Source organism: Convolutriloba macropyga, chromosome 2 (genome assembly GCF_964194025.1).
Source record: "Convolutriloba macropyga chromosome 2, txConMacr16.3, whole genome shotgun sequence".
Classification (NCBI taxonomy): Eukaryota; Metazoa; Xenacoelomorpha; order Acoela; family Convolutidae; genus Convolutriloba; species Convolutriloba macropyga.
In genome coordinates, this window is record NC_134469.1 from 64540506 (window position 1) to 64559831 (window position 19326).

General features: G+C 37.3%; 2 protein-coding genes across 7 annotated transcripts in view; both read left to right on the forward strand.

Moving 5' to 3' along the window:
• Nucleotides 1-6021, forward strand: part of LOC142334605 (receptor expression-enhancing protein 1-like) — a 129260-nt gene extending 123239 nt beyond the window's left edge. For 2 of the 5 annotated variants that reach the window (XM_075382770.1, XM_075382771.1), the window contains exons 8-9: nucleotides 1440-1819; nucleotides 5347-6021. In XM_075382770.1, the coding sequence (XP_075238885.1) occupies nucleotides 1440-1819; nucleotides 5347-5421 (455 nt within the window). In that variant the 3' untranslated portion in view covers nucleotides 5422-6021. Of the gene's footprint in view, nucleotides 1-429; nucleotides 494-1439; nucleotides 1820-5346 lie in introns of those variants that run through there. The other 3 variants (XR_012758837.1, XR_012758838.1, XM_075382772.1) reach the window with 2 other exon arrangements.
• The window catches only part of LOC142334606 (delta(3,5)-Delta(2,4)-dienoyl-CoA isomerase, mitochondrial-like), a 440398-nt gene that overhangs the window by 311932 nt on the left and 109140 nt on the right, over nucleotides 1-19326 (forward strand). The gene's annotated exons all lie outside the window — the stretch shown is intronic.

Below are 19326 nucleotides of genomic sequence, written 5' to 3' on the forward strand. Positions count from 1 at the left end.
GAATTTATAATGAACTGGTTTCAGGCCAGTGTTTCTGCTTGCGTGTAGTGTATATTCTATAAAGGACTTGAAAGTTGCGCGTGTTGCGTGACCCCTTAATAAAATATGAATTTGACTGTGTTGCGTTGCGTACAGAATAAACATGCGGAGATAATAGTCAGTTCGAGCTATAAAAGCAGAAATGGTTTTTTAAAAATTCACTTGATTCCAAAGCTACGCCTTGTTTATAAAATTAACTCACTTAATTGTAAAACTTGTAGTGTGACCGTGTGTGTAGTACGAGGTATGCGAGTATGTTATGGACCTCAAATAATTTATATTAAGCGATATCTTGCAGAAATTTGTAATCCTAAATACCAAGGAACAATTTGATGTCGAGGCCCCAAGAGAAAACGTTCCGCTGCACTAGTTTTCTAATCTCAATTTTAGGCAAAAGCCATCTACCGCCCATTGAGGACGAAGAGGCTTCTTATGCCACTTTGACCAAGTCGAGGTTTGTCACTAATGCTAATAACAGTTACAACTTGAGTAACAAAGGTCATGGCCATCATAACAGCAGCAACAACAACGCCCTATCTCCTTCTAGACTCACTTTTCCCCTCAGCCAACTAGAGCAGGATGATATTAACTCGGCTGCCGGTTCTTCTTTCACTTTCTTAGACCAGCATAATCAATCAGACATAACAAGCAATGCGGTTGAGGTAGAAAGAGGCTCCAATGCAATGGCAGCGATCAAAAATGAGGCAAAGAACTATTCGAGAAGGTCGGCAAGGGGCGAAGGACTTCTTATGTCGAGGTCGAAAAATTTGGAAACGGACTGCGAAACTACATCGCCTGAGAGCCAGTCTGGTACATTCTTTGCCCGGAATTTCGACAGAATGAGGGGCAGATTTGAAAGTATCTATCAATTTGAAGATGCTGGTTTTAAATCATGATAGACCTGCAAACATTAACTAACTTATATTACTAACTTTGATGCCTGATTAGTTAAAGAGTGTTTCATCAAATCTTTTTAATTAATTTTTTTTATTTGAAAATAAGCGTGTGTTTAGAACAATAGGAAGGTAACTCCAAAATTGATACTTCAAAATTAAACATTGAGGGTTCTGTTCTTTCCTTTTTGTATACTTTTCTGGGATATGAATACTTGATAGCGGTTTTTAGTACATCTGGATTCTGCCTGACTGTAAAATTTCATCTAGAGACTTGGATCCTATACAACCAAAAACTGACAAAAAATTGACTTCAAAAAACTCGACATCCAAGTTTGTCACAACTGACTGTTTGACCTTTATTTTCATTCTTAACTGGGAATGGTTAATGGTTATCGACTGCCTGCTTAATCGCTTGCCTGCCCGAGGTTAATATTGCATGTGTTCACTAATGCTGTTGGTGCAAATAGCTGAGGTTTATGTCTTGGTATGTGTTTTCGGTCCCAGGACATTTACCCGATCATCTTCAGACACGCAAACTACCAACAAGTTCACCAGATGAGACCGAGAGTCATTACCAAAACTTTATACTTAATGCTTCTCAAACGCAACCCATCCACAATGACGACTTTATTCACGTTGAGCCTCACGCATCTAAAAAGCAGCCCACTTACAACACATCCGGACCAGATTTGAACGACGATGATCCCTATGACTTCAATGCTAATTTTCATTCTAGCAAACAGCGGCAACACAACCACTTCGATAACAACTACCTCTTAAATGACGAAAGTGTGATTGCGGGTGATGCTTGTAGCAGCAGTTATGCAGCAGCTTCCAAACCGGCATCTTCAAAAAGCAGTCATGGGTCACGTTCAGGAACTGAGGTAAAGTAGATGACTCTTCGGCTGTAATTGGGCTTCATTTCAAAAACGTATCACCGTGATTGATTCATAATAATGTAAATTTTTAGTGGTAAAGCTATTCTATTGTTTAGGTGTTCTCTGGCTTCTGTTTTTTTGCAATTTCTCTTCCTGTTTTTCGGTGCGAATGTTGACATCAGTTTTATTATAAGTTTTAAATTGTAACTTTAAATTGCTCGCTGATGAAGTTTGAAGCATTTATTCTAAATGTATGTCTTCTTCGTGCGCAAAATTTTTGCTCAACCGTTTTTTAATAGCCGCCGTCATCTCAGCAGGCTATTATTGAATTATCTTTAGCTGGCTTTTGTGGTTTGACTTTTCGTCGAACGAACGGTACAAACTGGCAAAAGCCGAAGGCATTAAGTCTCCGAGCAGCTCTTGTAGAGCTTTTCTAGTTTCTATGTGTAAAGTTCAGTGAAGCTGCTGAGGAACGTTTTAGTAGGCAAATAGTGAAGTTCTATGGTAACTCTCTAATATAGCGAGCTCCTAGAAGAGGTCCTCCTAATCTATAAGTTTCAAGTGCGGGTTTTGTGTTTCTTTCTCACAAATAATTCTAAGTGTTTAGGTTCGTATGCGTCCGATATTCTGCTAAGATAAGAAAATTTAAGTTCTGGGGATGGTAAATAGTGCTGACTTTTACTAAAAACTATTCTACAGTGAATAATAATTCGTGCGAATGCATTATACTTTTTAGTTGCATTTTTGTCCAATCAGAATTGAGTTCATTCTATTAATAGACAGGACATTTTTTTCCGAGTTTTCCTTTAGTCTGAGTGTTCATGATCAATGAGTTCTGAGGGTGATTTGAATGTTTAAATAAACGTTAGCCTGTGTATTTTGGAGTTATCGTTTTTAATAGCCGCACAGCTATAGCTGTAGCTATTATTAGCGTTCTCTTGGTTTTTTATTTCGTAAGATTTTTGTTACGACCATATGACGTCACAACCACTTTTTGTTCATTCGTTCATGCAATTTCATCCGAAACGCGTGCGTGACGTCAATTTTCGCTCTTAGTGGAGCGAGTTTTTTGTTCAATCGCGTGATTAATAGCCGCCCTCATCTTCTCAGCCGGCTATTGTAGCGCTCCTAATTTTTCTCTTACTTCGTCGAACTTTTTTTCGCTTTACCCTTTTTGCCGCTTTTTCGACATTTTGCGTGAAATTTTTTACTTCTCTAGGCTAGTTTTACTCTTCTGTCATTCTGCTCAAAGTCCTTTAAAACAGCATCTGCTCAGCAAAGCAATTCAAAATGAACAGAGTCAGTATAAAAATTTGAAGTCAGAAATAGAAACGGGATAAACCCATAAAGCCCAATTTTAGATGCCCGCTTTTTGAACTTCGTTCCTATAAGTCTTAGTTACCATCTCTAATGCTTATTGGTATTGATAGTAGCCCCTGTAGCCTCTCTCTAAGAAACAAGTATGTTCAACGACGAAATGCCATCAAAATAAATTGGACTTAAAAATGTTTTTGTACGAAAATTTTTTTTCAATATCTTCTATTCTTTCAATCCCAATCATGCTTATTGGAATCAACGGTGGATATTTTCCGGCAATCTGCCGGGTATGTTTAGTTTTTCGGAACATATGAATTGTTTTATACCATTTTTTTTTGTGAATTTTTCAGCAGGTTGTAAAGTCATTTATATTGGTAAATGAGTTGTTTTTTAGTACTGCTGCTTACAAAATTCTAACTGCTATGACTATCAGTTCTGAAATAAAGAGTTTGAAAATTGATTTTTGTCATTGAAAGGGTGATGTTTTCACCCACCTTTTTTTATCAAATACAATAAAAACTCGTGATTGTACTCATTAATTGAATTTTTAGTTGCTAACGAACGAAGTTTGAAGCCATTAATGTAAACGTGTCCGTCTTTATTTTTATGTAAATGTTTTTCAGAACTTCCAGATTATTGTTTGGATTTCGTTTCTCTAGAGACTTTCAGATCTTCGAGTTTTTAGTTGGGATTTTTCTTTGGGTATTATAGACATATGGATCTTCGTATTTCCTCTACTTTGTTTTGTTTCTGTAATGAGATACAAAATGCACAGCGACAAAGATTAAGCGCTGTTGATTTTATGTTAGAGAATTTTTGGTGTCGAACCTGACTGATTTTGACTAAATATGTTAGCACAATTTTTATCTTTAGTTTGATGTTCCTCAGTTTTAATTGTTTTGTTGAACGTGATCACAGTTTCTTGGGTTCTATGGTCATCAAGATTTTTCTTCATTCGTAACTCATTCGAAATAAAAAATAATTGCAATGCAACGGTCATAGGCCAATTTCCTTTTTTGTGCATTCTTCGCCTGCTTCAATGAAAAAGGTGAGTTAGGTATATATTTGCGGGGTTTTCGAGTAAGTGGGCTGTTGAGCCGTAGGTCAAGTTAATTACGAGTCATTCTGAATTTCTATAGCTAACGGGGAGAGCATTGAAACATGATATTCGAGGAATGAAAAAAGTTTGAAAAGAGATTTGAGAAAGCAAGAAAAAAGTAACAATAGGCTAAATAAAGGAAATTTTTCTTTCTCGTGCATTTTTTTGCAGCAGTCAGTCTGTGAGATCAATCTGTGTAGCTTAAGTGATTTTTTTTTTACTACATAGTCAAGTGTTTTTGCTATCTGGCTTGTTTTCTCACCTTTTTACGCAATAGTTATGCTTCTAGATGCAATTTCGAGCCGTTGCTTGCCTTGCTGAAGCTCTGTTGAATACACCAGAGGATTTTTCATTGTAGTTAGTCCTTGTTTCATTTCCCTGATTTTGATTTTTTTATATCAATTTTTTTTTGTTCGCGTGAAATTTACATTTAATTCATGTTTTAGACAGTTTTTGTATCTATTTTATTCTTTTAAAATTTTCTTGTCAAACTAAATTCATTTTTAGTTTTATTGAATAATGAGACAATGCCGGCAATTTTGCTTTTGAGTATGCTGTCCTGTATCGACGTGAAAAGTGGCAGTAAGTGAAGTTGGGCCGCAATCAAATTCATTATTGTTTTGGAGCGTTTCGAGGACGTAGTAAAATGTCTAAAAATTTGATATTTGTTCGATTGTGATGTATTGGTTATAAGTTTCAAAGTTTCATATTAGGTTATATAGGTTATTTTGTATTGTAGCAGAGAAAAGAGAAAATCACAAATGTAAAAATGTCAATTATGTATGTCCCGTATGAGTTTTCAATTGTTGGCAATTTGAGGACGTTGAGTTCTGTGTTATGGCCAATACAGGACAATTATTTAACGTTTAACGGGTTGCTTCTGATCAAACTTTATAAGTGCCGTAAACTAACAGTATGAAGTTTCGTTTTAGCTGCTGTTTGGATAACGGACATTTTTATTTATGCGCCGTGCGTGTTTCGGAAGTTTGCCGCCTGATTTTTTTAAAAGTTTAGCTAAAAATAGTTAAATTTATACAGTATATCATGTTTCCGAGAATTTCGCACCACTTTCGCATGAGAATGTAACGCTGGCACTGAGGTCAAATTTGTGTTTCAGTCTTACATTAAGAAACGAACGCAACCGATTGTGTCTCGCAACATGGCCAACTCCCGACCAGGAAGAAAATTGTAATTGTGTTATCGCTATGGCTTCCCTGCTGCTGTTATTACTACACACCCAATTTGCATTTTCAAAATAGTTATTTACTCATCCCTCCCCTGCCCATATTTTTAATTGTATGGTGCTGTCTGTGAAAGTGAAGTACTCGTCATATCTTTTAGTGCTTAGTGCTGTTTAGCTAACATTCGCAGTTTGCTACGCTTGAACCCAGAATTTGAATCGCAAATCATGCTCTTCACATTACAGCTTTTCTGAAAACTGAACCGTGGTGCAAGCGTGTATTGACATATTGTAGCTTGGAGCAGTTTGAAGCTTGTTGCTAAGAAACTTTGTGTGTAATTTCATTCCACCGTTTGGAGTAAATGAGCTTGTTTGAAGTGATTTTTAATTAATACTAAAATACTGTTTAATTGTATTGGTAATGGTGGTTTATTTTTTTGGCAAGAGTAGTTATAATTGTGCAGATAGAATTGATGCAGATTTTTGATGGTTTCTAGTTCTAAGAGTGTTTCTTCCACTGTTCTGATTTTACTTCTCACACCCTTGTGTTTACTTTTGAAGCTTAAAACTCCTTTTTAGTTCAGTTAGTCACAATTCAATGTTCAACTAAGACACTTTTCTGTTGCTAAGTAGTGAATTTTGTCCGAGGATTTGGATAATGACGTCAGGACAAATTCTTGTACTCATTTATTCGTATTGACAATTGTTCTCTTGTACTTGCTTGTCGCAAGTATTTTGTGTCAGAGGTATTTAGACAAAGTGTGTGGTTTCGACATCAACATTAGCTATATTTTTAGGACCTAATGACCAGGAATGTTGTCTGAGTTGATGTCTTTTCTCGCATTGGGTAGTTTTCTCTGCATCTAGATAGGTTATCTTCTGAATAGTATGATCAGCTGGCTGATTTTTTATGTACAGATAATGGTTAGGATGGAGCAAAAATGATCAGTTGAAATTTTATTCTAAAAGCACTGTAATGAGCAATGTTATTTGAACTTAACCAGTGTGAATTAAGGTTTGCTAGGCATTTAGAACATTGATTTTGTTTCCAATTTTGGGCGAAATTTCTATTAACTTTCCCAATATTTCATAAGTCAGTCGGGTTTGGTGAGAACAAAACCCTACAGCTGGGAAGCAATTGTTACTCAGTTGCTCAATATTTGGTGGGAATATAGGAGGCAAAGGGTAGAGCGTTTAATAGCAAGCTCAAGTTATAATTAAAAGCTAAAATCAATGATTATTCTGGCCTTGTGTCGACTGAAGTTGTACATTGAATTTGCGGTCGTCAAGACAAGTTAAATGACGCAAAATGTGCAAACCGTTGACATCAATTGCTCGCAAATTCAAGCGGCCATACTTAACCAAAGTTGGTGTCTAACCGGAAAACTAAGGTAGTAGTTTAAGGTATTAGGAGTAAATTTCGGACTAGTCATCTTCTTTATTCTAAGTACATGGATGCAGGTGACATTTGAACAAAAGAGCTTACGAATTCGAAGTAAGCGAATGGTTATATTCAGCATCGTATGTTAGTAAGCGTGTATCTATTTGAATATAGTAGGAGCTAAAGAAGCCAACCTAGCGCAGATTCGCCAAAAATTGGGGTAAGGATAAAATAGTCAAAGCATTAGGCAACAAAAGAATTCACTATCCAGTGCTTAGTGTAACCGGAAAACTACTTTTATGTCAATTCATTGTGCCTCTTATTGTGAAACTAAAATGAAACCTAAACAACAAAGTATGAAGAATTGTCGGAGCAGGCTTGAATTCTTTTCCAGGTCTCCTTAATAGAAGGTAGTAGGAATAAATTTCTTACGAGTCATTCTCCTTATTTTCTGACTAGCCATTTGAGCAAAAGAGTTAATGAATGCAAAGTAAGCGAATGGTTATAATAAGCATCATATGTTTGTAAGCATATATATATATATATGTATATATATATATATATATATATATATATATATATATATATATATTATATATATATATATATATATATATATATGAATACAGTAGGAGCTAAGGAGGCCCACATGGCGCAAATCCGTTGAAATTTAGGTAAGGATAAAATAGTCAAAACATTAGGCAACGAAAGCTTTCACTATCCAATGTTTAGTCATAATCTAAAAGGGGAAATTTAAAGAGAATCATTAAAAAGCGGACCCCCCTAGAAAACAAAGCCCCCAAAAGTTATACAACTTGATTAACTTGCATAACTAGGTTTATTAACCTAAACCCGAGATCCGGCAAAGTTGTCTAGTGGGAGAACTACACACAAGGGTGTCCAAATTTTTTTGTTGAAACTTCGGCGAAAACAATCTTTCTCATTTCTAACAGAAAACTCATTCTTTAAGCATAGTTTGAGACAAGTTCGCGCGCATAAAGTGGCCACACATTTTACAGGGGTGATGGCTGAAACACCAAACTTAAATCTTTTCGTTTATGTAATTGGTTCCTAGTTTACAGCAAAGAACGCGAAAAAGATCAAAGACCAAGGAAACGACAAAAGATCAAGGACAAAGAGAATCACAAAAGATCGCAGACAAAGAAAAGGACAAAAGACATAGAAAAAAACGACAACAGAGACCGGAGTTCCAATATAACCTTCACCAGATCAAAAACTTGAGTCAAAATGTCTAATATTGAAATGCAAAGGAAGTCTCGATAATCACGCCGAAGCGTCACCACCTTGTTCAACAATGAAGCAGAAATTATGAAAACAACCACGAACAATAGCAGAAGCAGACATCAATCGATTAGATCAACTTTCAACACTTCTCGCACGAAAGCAAAGCTACCTTGTCAAATTGAAGGAGCAACTGCAGAAAACTTGACACAACCTGAAGCATTTGATAATGTCATTATGGAGTCCGAAGAAATAGACGACAAACTTACTCAGAACATTGACGTAATGAAGCATTTCACTAAACGCTTTAAACGTTCATCTGCGGTGAAAACAACTGCTTTGGCCTCAATGTTTTCAGAGAGTTCAAGTTTGTCAACAAAAATCAAATTGCCAAATTTTGCCAGTAACCTCGGGAAACTAAATGGACATCAATCACAGTTATCGACAACATTGCTCTCTTCAAAGTAGCCAGAAGCTACAAAGCCTTCATTGAAAGGGGATGCAGAAAACTGTTGCTTTCGATACCATTAACAGATCAAAATTTTGACATTGCTATGGAGATCTTGTCAACAGATACGAAAGCAAAAGGATAATCGTTTGAACGCGTCTTCTTAAGTTGTTTCCTATCGTTCTCTGACAAATCCAAAGACTTGAGAATTTTGATTGAAGCAATGGACGAACATCGACTTGCCTTGCAGAACTTAGGAGAACCGGTGAATAGTTAGAGCATTTTTTTGATCAGTGAGAAGCTGCCAGCTGAAACAAGAGAACATTGGGAGCTATCATACACGGACAGGGATCCTCAAAAACATGCGGAGACTCCATTGTTTCTGGAGGAGCGGGCTCAAGCGTTGGAAGCAACAACAGCACATTGAAGCGGTACCACTAAGCCACAACAAAATGGTAACTTGCATCATCTGAATACTCATTTGGCAACCTCGGAGCAGCAATGTGAGTGCTGAAGAAACCTTTTCAAATGTGGAGAATTTAAGAAACTTTTAGTGAAGGAACGGGCCGACTTGATGGAGGTGAAAAACTGCTTCAATTGTTTGCGACCTGGACTAGTTCAGAAGATTTTGATGGGTCCAAATGCAAGCATTTTGTTGGAAAAAAATCATACTCTTTTGCATCGGGAAATTAGTCACCGCAAAGGAACCAACAACGCAACATCTTTCAGGCAGTCAGATGACAGAACTATCCAAAATACTGCAACATTATCTACAGCGACAAAAACAAAAGAGGGAAGCAAATTTACAGCAGCCATCGCTGAAAAAACGACGGAGGAGGGTTTCCCCAAACAGCTATTGTTCCCGTCAATCTTCAGGGAGAAACTATTCAACTCAGAGCTTGACTGGATTCTGCATCGCAGAACTACATAATAACAGAAGCCGCTGTACAACACTTAAAATCAAAGTAGAAACACATCCACACCAGCGTTTTAGGACTCGGAGGGATAGAATATCAAGATAACAAGGGCAAGGCTGGTCTTTTCATCACATCACAGAAGGATCATCATCTGTCAACATAAATGCATCTGTTTTTACAAAAATGTCAGACAATATGCCATCTTGTTTCATTGATAACAGCCTTTTGGAAAAGGACAAAGAATTACAGTTGGCAGACCTAGACCTCAACAAACCATTAAAACTTGACTTATTGATTGCTGCTGACCATTACGATATCTCATGATCGGTAATCACAGGTCAAAGGAACCAAACTTTTAAATAACTTATAGGATTTCAATGTTTGTGTGGGTTGTAATTGGAAAGGCACAAACCGAAAGAATTTCTTAAAATTTTTTGTAGACCTTCTTTGTTCAATCAGAACCAAAAAACTAACATTGTTTCTGGGAAATAGAGGAAGTTTCTACAGAAAAACTTTGGACCAGCGAGGAGGAACGTGATCAGTATTTCAGGGAAACAACGAAATGGAGCACTGAAGGTGGCTTAAATGTGAAACTTCCTTTCTTAAATGAGTCAAAGCACTTGGGGGACTCTTTCCAGCAAGAAAATTGGCGGATTAAAAATATTATATGCCAAAATAGCTAGAACTCTAACAAAAAAGTACATGGACTTCATAGAAGAATTTATAAACCTTGGTCACAAGGAAAAAGTACCAAATTCGGATCTTGTTTCCCCCAGAGATCTCATAAAGTTTTTGTCATCTCTGCGTCTTTAAAGGTTCAAGCAAATCAAAATTAAGAGTTCGTTCTGACAGACCTGCAAAGACAAAAATGGGTACTTTTTGAATGACACTGATGGTTGGGCCAAAAGACTCATTTAGCCTTCCGATTCCACTTACATCAGATTGCACTTGCAGCAGATATTGCAAAGATTTATTGTCAAGCAGAATTGGACAAAGATGAAGATTAGCATCGTATTCTTCAGAAAGACCCGAAATCAGAAACAATTGAAATGTACCCGATGACCCGAGTAACTTATGGTATTGCTTCTTCATCGTTTCATCCGATTCGACCTCTCCAGTTTCTTGCTGAAGAAATGACAGATGATAACCTTTGTTTGTCTATGACCACTGATGTATGTGACAGATTCCACTGAATTTCAAGCAGCAGAAAATCTGCAGGACACAGCCATCAAAACTCATGCAACTGCAGGTTTTGACATACGGAAATGGGCTTAAAGTTACTCCAGACTAGATTTATGACTAGCTGGAAATTTAAGAGAAACAAGCTGAAATGTTTATCAAAAGTGACGATTACAATATCAACACACTGGGCGTAAAATGGAATTCAAACCCTGATCAATTTAGATTCATTGCTGAGCTGGCTTTCACCAACCACCATCCAACTCAAATCGTTTTTCCAGTTTTTGTGGATGGATAAACTTCGGATCAACCACTTTCAGATGGATTTCTACAGCAATACATGCGACTTCGCACTCAACTTAAAGACCTGGAAAACATCCGATCACAACAAAGTTTCAATGCCAGGGTCAGAATCAGACTATCAACTACACATCTTTTGCGATGCATCAACTGCTTATCGTGCTTTTGTCTTCCTCAGACAGAGGGTTCGAGACTTTATTGGAACAAAAATGTTTACAGCTAAGACTCGATTAACTCCAATCAAATTCGTTTGTGTCCCACGCTTGGAACTTTGTGAAGCTCTAATTGGTGCCAAACTGGTTGAGGCGTTGTCTGCTGCAATCAGTGATGATTGATTTCTGAAGGCAAAATTTTTCCCATGGTCGGATTTAACAGTTAAAATTCCTTGTCTGCAAAATTATCCAAAGAGGTAGAAAACGTTTGTAGCAAACCACGTAGCTGAAATACAAGAAATTATTCCAGCCATTCTTTGGAAATATGTTCCTACGGAAGAAAATCCTGCAGACTGTACTTCACGAAAGATGGCAGTTGCTAATTTGTCAAAGCATAAACTGTAGTGGGATAGACTGGAAAGGTTAAAACAGCCGAAAAATTAATGGCGATTGATAAGTTTTATGTCTACCGATACAATGGAAGCATAGGTCGAAGCCAACAAGCAGTCTACAAACTTCAGTGGTTTCGTGAAAATTGGAGAACAGGATTCTGATAATGATAAATCATCATTTTTCAATAGTGACAAGAATTTTAACCTTTTTTCTTAAGTTCGTGCGGGGTCTCAAGATTATGATTCCAAGTGCTACAGATAAGCAACTCTGGGCCAGCAATAAATAATAGCATAGACACGTTTCATCAATCCAACTAGAAGAAAAGAAACCAAATCACGTCAGAACAGCACCAACCAATCCACGAAGTTTCGCTGCAAGGAAAGGAAAGATACGAAGGACGATTAGCTTTATACGGCTTCATGCAACAAACTCCTGTGTTTGGCATAATAAAAGATCAAAATCGACAAGATAGGATTCACTTCAACAACACAAACAGCCGTCACAGACAGCAAGACATTCAGGGACATGTCGTAGATGAATCAAGGGTTTTAGAAGGATTTGGTGGTATATGTAGGCCCAAGAGGCCATGCTGCTTTGTCAGTGCCTGGGCACACTCAGAATTGGGAACTCATCAGAACTCAACACATAGAATTGGGAACTGGACTTTATTCCGAAATCAGCGCAGAAATATCAATCCACTCATCAGTTGGTATCCGTATTGGTAGGGCCGGGGTCCAGGCTGTGCATTCAACGCCAGAGAGAGGACAAAACTGAGATCTCAATCGATCCAATTCATTCCACTAATGGTTTTGGTAGGGCGGGGGCCCTGGTTTTGCATTCAGCCCTAGGGGCGATGAAACTTTAATTTCAACTGATCCGATTAAAGGTTTTGGTAGGGCGGCGGACCAGGTTCTGCATTCAACCCTGGTAGCAAGGATGAAACGGTAAAATCAACTGACCCAATTAAAGGCATTGGTAGGGCCGGGGCCCAAGTTTTGCATTCAACGCTTGGGGAGACGATGAGACTTTGATCTGAATGGATCCAATTCATTCCATTAATGGTATTGGTAGGGTCGGGGGCCCAGGTCTTTTATCCATCGCCGGGGGCGAGGTGAAAACGTAAGCTCAATTGATCTCGATTGTGGTATTGGTAGGGCCGGGGCCCAGGTTTTGCAACCAGAGTCGAGTGCGGGATAAAACGAGCATTTCAACCCTTCCCATAAATGGCAATGATTTAGATAGTCCTAGGGGCATATACAGAACTGATGTGACAGACTATTCCCATAGCAATCTTGGGGAGTTCATCAGCTCGGATATAAATTGTTTTGTTAGCGCTGCAAAAGAAGGTAGCGCCAGGTGCCCAGTTACAAGTAAAGGTAATTCGAGAAAACTATCAAACGATCATATGAGGAAAAGGACAAAAGGTAGAGCCAGGGGCTCAGGTATAAGTAAAAGTAATTTGAGAAAAAACTCAAAACGGTCAGATGAGGAAAGGGGAAAGGTAGGGCCAGGTGCCCGGGTACAGGAAATTTAGGAAACCGATTTGATAGCACAGCCAGAGCTATTGGAAAAAGTAGGACAGGGTGCCCAGCTGTAGGTATGTTGGGACAGAAAGAGGGCAGTATCAAACCGAGTAAACCCACTGCGAGCAAGAGAGTTGACATATGCGACTTAGTCACAGAATATTGCAACAAGGAAGCTCTCAAGAAATAGAAAACTCTTCAGCCTTTCGCCTATTTGACGAGAAAAAGGTTATTCGAGTTGGAGAACGTCTGGCAACTTCACCGTACAGTATCGAAAATTTCTAATTCTCGTTTCGAAGAAGTTAATTACAAAATTGTTGATTCGAGATGCACACGAGAAAAATCGTCAAGAGGGTCTTCAGTTGACACTATACTCTTCGGCGCAAGATATGGATTCCTCGAGGCCTTTCTGTTGTTAAGGGTGTTTTACACAAGTGCAAGCCATGCAATCGATTTGATGTCTAATTGCTGCAGCCACAGATGGAAGATTTGCTACGGGAAATGATACTGCCATCATTCACAATCAGTCATTGCGGGTTAGACTATTGTGGACCCTTTTACATCATGGACGCATTGCGGCAAATAGAAAAAATTTGAAGTTTTCATTTGCTTCGGCACTAAAGCAGTTCACATGGAGCACCTGTTGTTTTTTACAAAGGAAGATTGTCTTGCAGCACTGAAGCAAAACAGAACTCGTCGGGGAGTGCCAGAAGGAAATATAGCGATAATTCAACAACCTTCTTGTATTTAGACAAGCCCTAGCAACAGGGAAATTTCAGCATCTCATATCTTTGTTTAGCTAAAACAATGTTACTTGTTTGACAATTTTTCCTGTGACACCAAACTTTGGAGGGCAATGGAAAGCAGCAGTCAAGTCAATGAAGCGCCACATGTTTCGCAGCATTGGAAGAACGAAATAGACAATTGGTAATTTTGCGACGCTCTTTACCCACATAAAAGCTATTTTTAACTCAAGGTCTATTTCATCAGTGTCAAATGATGCCAATGATGCTCTTGGACGAATAGCCGGTGTTTGATGGAAATGCCAAAATCGTTCGAGTCGTTCAACTTCGAACAGCCAATGAATTTTTTTTCATACGACCCGTTAAGAAACTTGTTTTGCTGATGGAAGAAAAGATCGCTTTGTCGCAAACCCGACTTAAAGAGGCGACGAAGAAGAGGATCGACAAATACAAAAATTCAATGCCTAGACAAAAACGTACAATGTGAAAGATTAAACAAACCTTGTTGATAACTCTTTTGAAACAAAGACTATTTAGTTGAACGATATAATTTCAAACACAACTAAATTTGACTGTCAGCAACAGCCGAAGAAGATGATGATTGCAAAACAAAAAACTCGTGCTTGAAACCAAATCTTCACAATGTCAAATGATATCAAAATAACTTGCTCTTCTTGAGCTTATTTTCTTGAGCTTAAAGCATTGCAAAGTCATTCAAGCAAACTATTAACTTAATGTTGCACTGCTATAGGGGCTAAGGAGCCAACATAGCGCAGATGGTAGCGCCTTGTAGTCCTAATCACCGGATCGCTGGTTTGAGCCCCCAAAAAAGTTTTGGCAAATCGATATCAGTATTCCAATACATGTGGCTGGAACAAGGAGTAGCTTGGTAGCGGTAATGACGCAAGCTTACCTCATTGAAGCAAATATGGTCTCGATATAAAATTATTATTATAAAACGTACTTAATTGTCGAATTTTATGGACAGCTAGGCCCGCTTACGTCAAGTGTGAACTGAATTGACTGAGTTTGGCCAGCAGAGGGCTAACTGGTCTTGCCTTTCTGCCAACAGTGGTTTAAATGACTTGTGTTGACAAATGTTACATATAACATCGCATCTACCGCACGTTACTGGTTGGAGTTAAAAGCTGTTATTTGAATTTACATATTGGAAAGTTTCCCGTGTCTCCTTCTTCGAGTTTTTATTGAACGTTATAAAGCTGGAGTAATGGGTCAACTGCGTGTGAAAACATCGTAACAAGGTCTTTTCAGTTGTTTTACATCGACTCCTATCAAGAGGCTGGGCTAGTGTTGCCGATAGTGTTCTGTTAAGTACTAAAACTGGTTCAGTGTTCCTTTGAGTGACATCGGTGATTCGAGGATGGGTCAGTGTTGGTGATAGTTCTGTGGAGCAATAATATGTCAGTGTCCCTTTGAGTGACTGTGGCAATCAGAGGCTAGGTCAGTGTTGTTGATAGTGTTCTGTGCAGTACTGAAAATAGTTCACTGTGCCTGGAAGCGAGGTTAGGTGACCAGTGGCTGCTTAAGTTGTCATAGTATTTGGTAGTGCACCAGAAGTGGTTCACTGTCACAGATAGTGGTCTCTGAGTCACATCTGCTAGGTCAGTGTCCCTTGGGGTGACTAAAGAAAGGAGAGGCCGGTTCAGTGTCCCGATAATGATCCAAAGATTTAAAGGTTCAATTGGTTATGTCATGAGAGATTTTGACACCATCATTGTTAGATAAAAAAGAAAAGAGCAAAATTGAGAATCATTTACAGAGGATTTTTTTACTTGGCCTCTGTTTGTTGTTTGTAGTTCGTCTCCATCTGTTGTCTATATTTATCAAAGGAACCATGTTTTGAAAAGTTTTGTGCTTGCAACAAAATTAGCGAAGTGATTGCGTAGTCCACATTTGAGGACTTTTTTTCTTGTCCTCGAATGTCGATTGTCTACCACAGTGTCAATAAAGCCTAGCTTGTTGTCTATTGTCAATGTTCCTGTTGAGCAAAATCTTTTTTTTTTGTGTTCTGAAAATTGTCGATTAACAGCTGTTATTTTTGTTCGGCAAGTGCAGTTAAGTTTTATATCTCATCTTTATAGACGAGTCTGCCAGGCGATAGTCACCGATCTGGAGTTGGTGAAAGAAAAATCTCAGTTGTGATTTTTTCTTGTTATCCAAATTCTAAAATTGTCATCTTCAAATAGACTCTCCGGCGTTTCCATCCCAAGAGTGGTTCCAGGGTTGACTTTGCAATAGGAGCACTATCCCCTTTTACAGGAATCACGCACTGCTGTCTGCGCCATTAAGTGCAGAAAAAGGATTCTGTATGTGCTGCCCAAAAACCGCGTACTAATTGTTAGTGTTCTGATTGCGTTTGATGAAATGTTGATGCAAGTCCTCTTTGTTGATGAGCATTACTTGTAAATGAAAACATAAAATGAAAACATAAATTGCATAAAACATTTTGCAAGAACTTATCACTTTTTCAATAATTCCCAAAAATCCTCAGTATTTTCTGGAAAATCTGCAATTAACTCAAATCAAAAACTTTGAATAAGTAAACAAAAAACTAAGAGCAGTACAATTTTTTTTGAATAATTGGGTATTAAGAAGACGCCACTGCAGCTAAGCTACCAGCAGAGCTATCAAGATTTTTTTATTATGCTTATCTCATCTACATCGACAAAATTAATATCACTACTCAAAAATTAGTAAAATGTGTCCTTGATGATATTATTCTTAGAGGAACATGTTCTAAGAAAAGACCAAAAAGCTGGATTATCAATGATTTTTTATCGCCTGCGTTAAATCAGCGATAATGAATTGAAGAATTGCTCGACGTGCAATCGATATAATGTACAGAACACAATAACCGGTAAAAATACAACCAAATATTTAGTGCCGAACAAAAAGATTATTTCCAAACAATTTTTTTCACAAGTGGAAGCATCTCTGCATTCATTTGAAAAGAAATGCATTGAAGATTTCTGAAGTGAAAAATTGATCAACAGAAACAATTCTTTGGGAAACACTATTTTTTGGACCTAACTTGTCAATCTTTGGCCTGACTAGCAAATTCAAGGAACTATGTAAATGTATTCTCTCTAGTCCATATCTAATTCTCTTGTAGTAACGCCTGAACAAAAATTTGATATAATTTTTGATCAACCGTCTCTTTTTTTAAAACAATTGAAGATTTTATAGGTTTTTTCAGCAACTACTCAAAAAAAATTTTCCATTTATAAGTAAATAACTAAGTGAAAGCCAGTTTTTTAGGCAATTCACAGATTCTGCTCAAAACTCAGGAAATAATAATGCCGCCCCTAATTAAAGACCCATCCATTGGTCCTGGTTTTTTGACAAAGTTTTGGAGAAATTTGTCCACTCAAGAAAGATGTTATTTATTTCAAAAGAAAATAAATTGATTGTACAACAAACTGACTAGAATAAGAAAGCAATCAACAGTTGACGACACTCCTGAAAGTTCGCAATATATTAGAGAAAGACAAATAACGTCTCATTGTACATTACTTCACCTAAGAAACTCTTTTGATGCACTTGATCACAAGAGACTCGTGGACCGAACTCCAAAAATGGTTGTAGAGACATCTAATTTTTTGATTTTGATTAATTATGTTCCAATAACAGACACATTATAGTTGCTCTTAGTCGAAAATAATTCATCGACCGGAGAAATTGTTTACGGAATTTCTTAAGGAACACTATTATCTGCTTCTTCTCTTTGATTTGAATGATCAATAATTTTTCGTTATGCTTATCTCATTGACGTCGAAAAAATTAATATGATTACTCAAAAACTAGCAAGTTGAGTCCTTGGCGATATTGTTCATAGAGGAACATATTATAAGAAAAGAGCAAAAAGCTGGATTATCCATGAATTCAAATCGCCTGCGTTATGTCAGCGACAGTGGGAGAATTGCTCAACGTGCAGTCAATAGAAAGTACAGAATGAGGTAACCGCTAAAAATACAACCTAAGATTTAGTGCCGAACAAAAAAATTATCAAACAATTTTTTGACAGAAAATTGACCCCAAGTGGAAATATCTCTGCAGTCATTTGAAAAAAAATGCATTAAAGATTTCTGAAGTAAAAAAATGATCAACAGAAACAATTATTTGGGGAACACTGTTGTTCGGCCTTAACTTGTCAATGTTTGGCCTAAATAGCAAACTCACGGAACTATGTAAAATATTCTGTCTAGTCCATTTCTAACTCTCTTGTGCTGCCTGAACAAACATTTGATGTAATTTTTGATCAACCGTCTCTTTTTTAAAAAAACAAGTGAGGATTTTATAGGTTTTACGAACAACTACTAAAAAAAAATCCATATATAATTGAATAACTATGGAAAAGCCAGTTTGTTTAGACAATTCACAGATTCTACTGAAAACACTTGAAACAATAATTTCGCCCGTAATTAAAAACCCATTCATTGTTCCTGTTTTTCGACAAAGTTTTGGATAAAGCTCTCCACTCAAGAATGATGTCATTTATTTCAAAAGAAAATAAATTGACTGTACAACAAACTGACCAGATGAAGAAAGCAATCAACACTTGACGAAACTTGACTGAAAGTTCGCAAGTTATTAGAGAAAGACAGATAACGCAACGTTGCTGTCAGGTGAACAATCATTTTAAAATTTTGGAGCTTTGTTTACGGATTAGCAGATCAGACCAGTCTATATAATTGAAAGCGTAAGAGAAGCTTTTTATTGGTGAGAGTTTTTGAGCTGCCGAAGCGATAAAAGTAAGAACTTTCAGATTGGAAAACGAAATTGCTTCTATTTTTGACCTAAAATTTTTCGAGCTTTTGAAATAATTGTCCAACATTGTGAGAAATCAACTCAATTTCTAGAGAAAGCCTTTCCTACATTTTAAATGGGGTTTCATCGGCTATTTGATATGTAAAATTTTCCATTAAAAACCTACACATACGTAATTAAATACAGTAATCGACTTAGAACAGCTCTGAAACGGTGCTCAGAAAGGCAAAAGAGTTCCTAGCATGCATTCGTACAGGTTTATATGGATAGTAAATTTTTTGTTATTCTAATCGTACTAAAAAACATTATATTGTTGTAAAGTATACCTTGTACAGAAGTATCGCTCACGGAAGTTTTATTGTGTGACAAATGTGTATTCATCTTGAAGGGTTTTGTTAATACACATTGTGAGTCTGTTTGCTCGCTGCCTCATCTTTTTATCTTTAGTTGCGGAATTAATAATTTGTCATGTGGAGAGCTTTAATCTTTATGTTGGTCTGGTTTTGAGTGCATTAGCAGTGTATACCCACAATTTTTTTTCGACAGCTCCAGCTGCCTGGTATCAAATGTTTCAACAGAGAAATGTCATTTCCTTGGTTTTCCGCTTTCGAGCAAAATCTGCCGAAATCTGCGACAATGCGAATATCACTTCCGTTGTCGCTAATTTCGTCAGCAATTTTTAGCAATAATAGATGCAAAAATTGGCTCCTAATCCCTCAAATCGCGTCCCTGTAAATCGCATGGATATCCGTGAACCAAAATTCGGCATGTGTTTTAATTTCATAAAAATCTTTGCGCAACTTTTAAATGAAATGAATCTGCGTAAAAGTGCGAAAATTAGTGACTCAGTT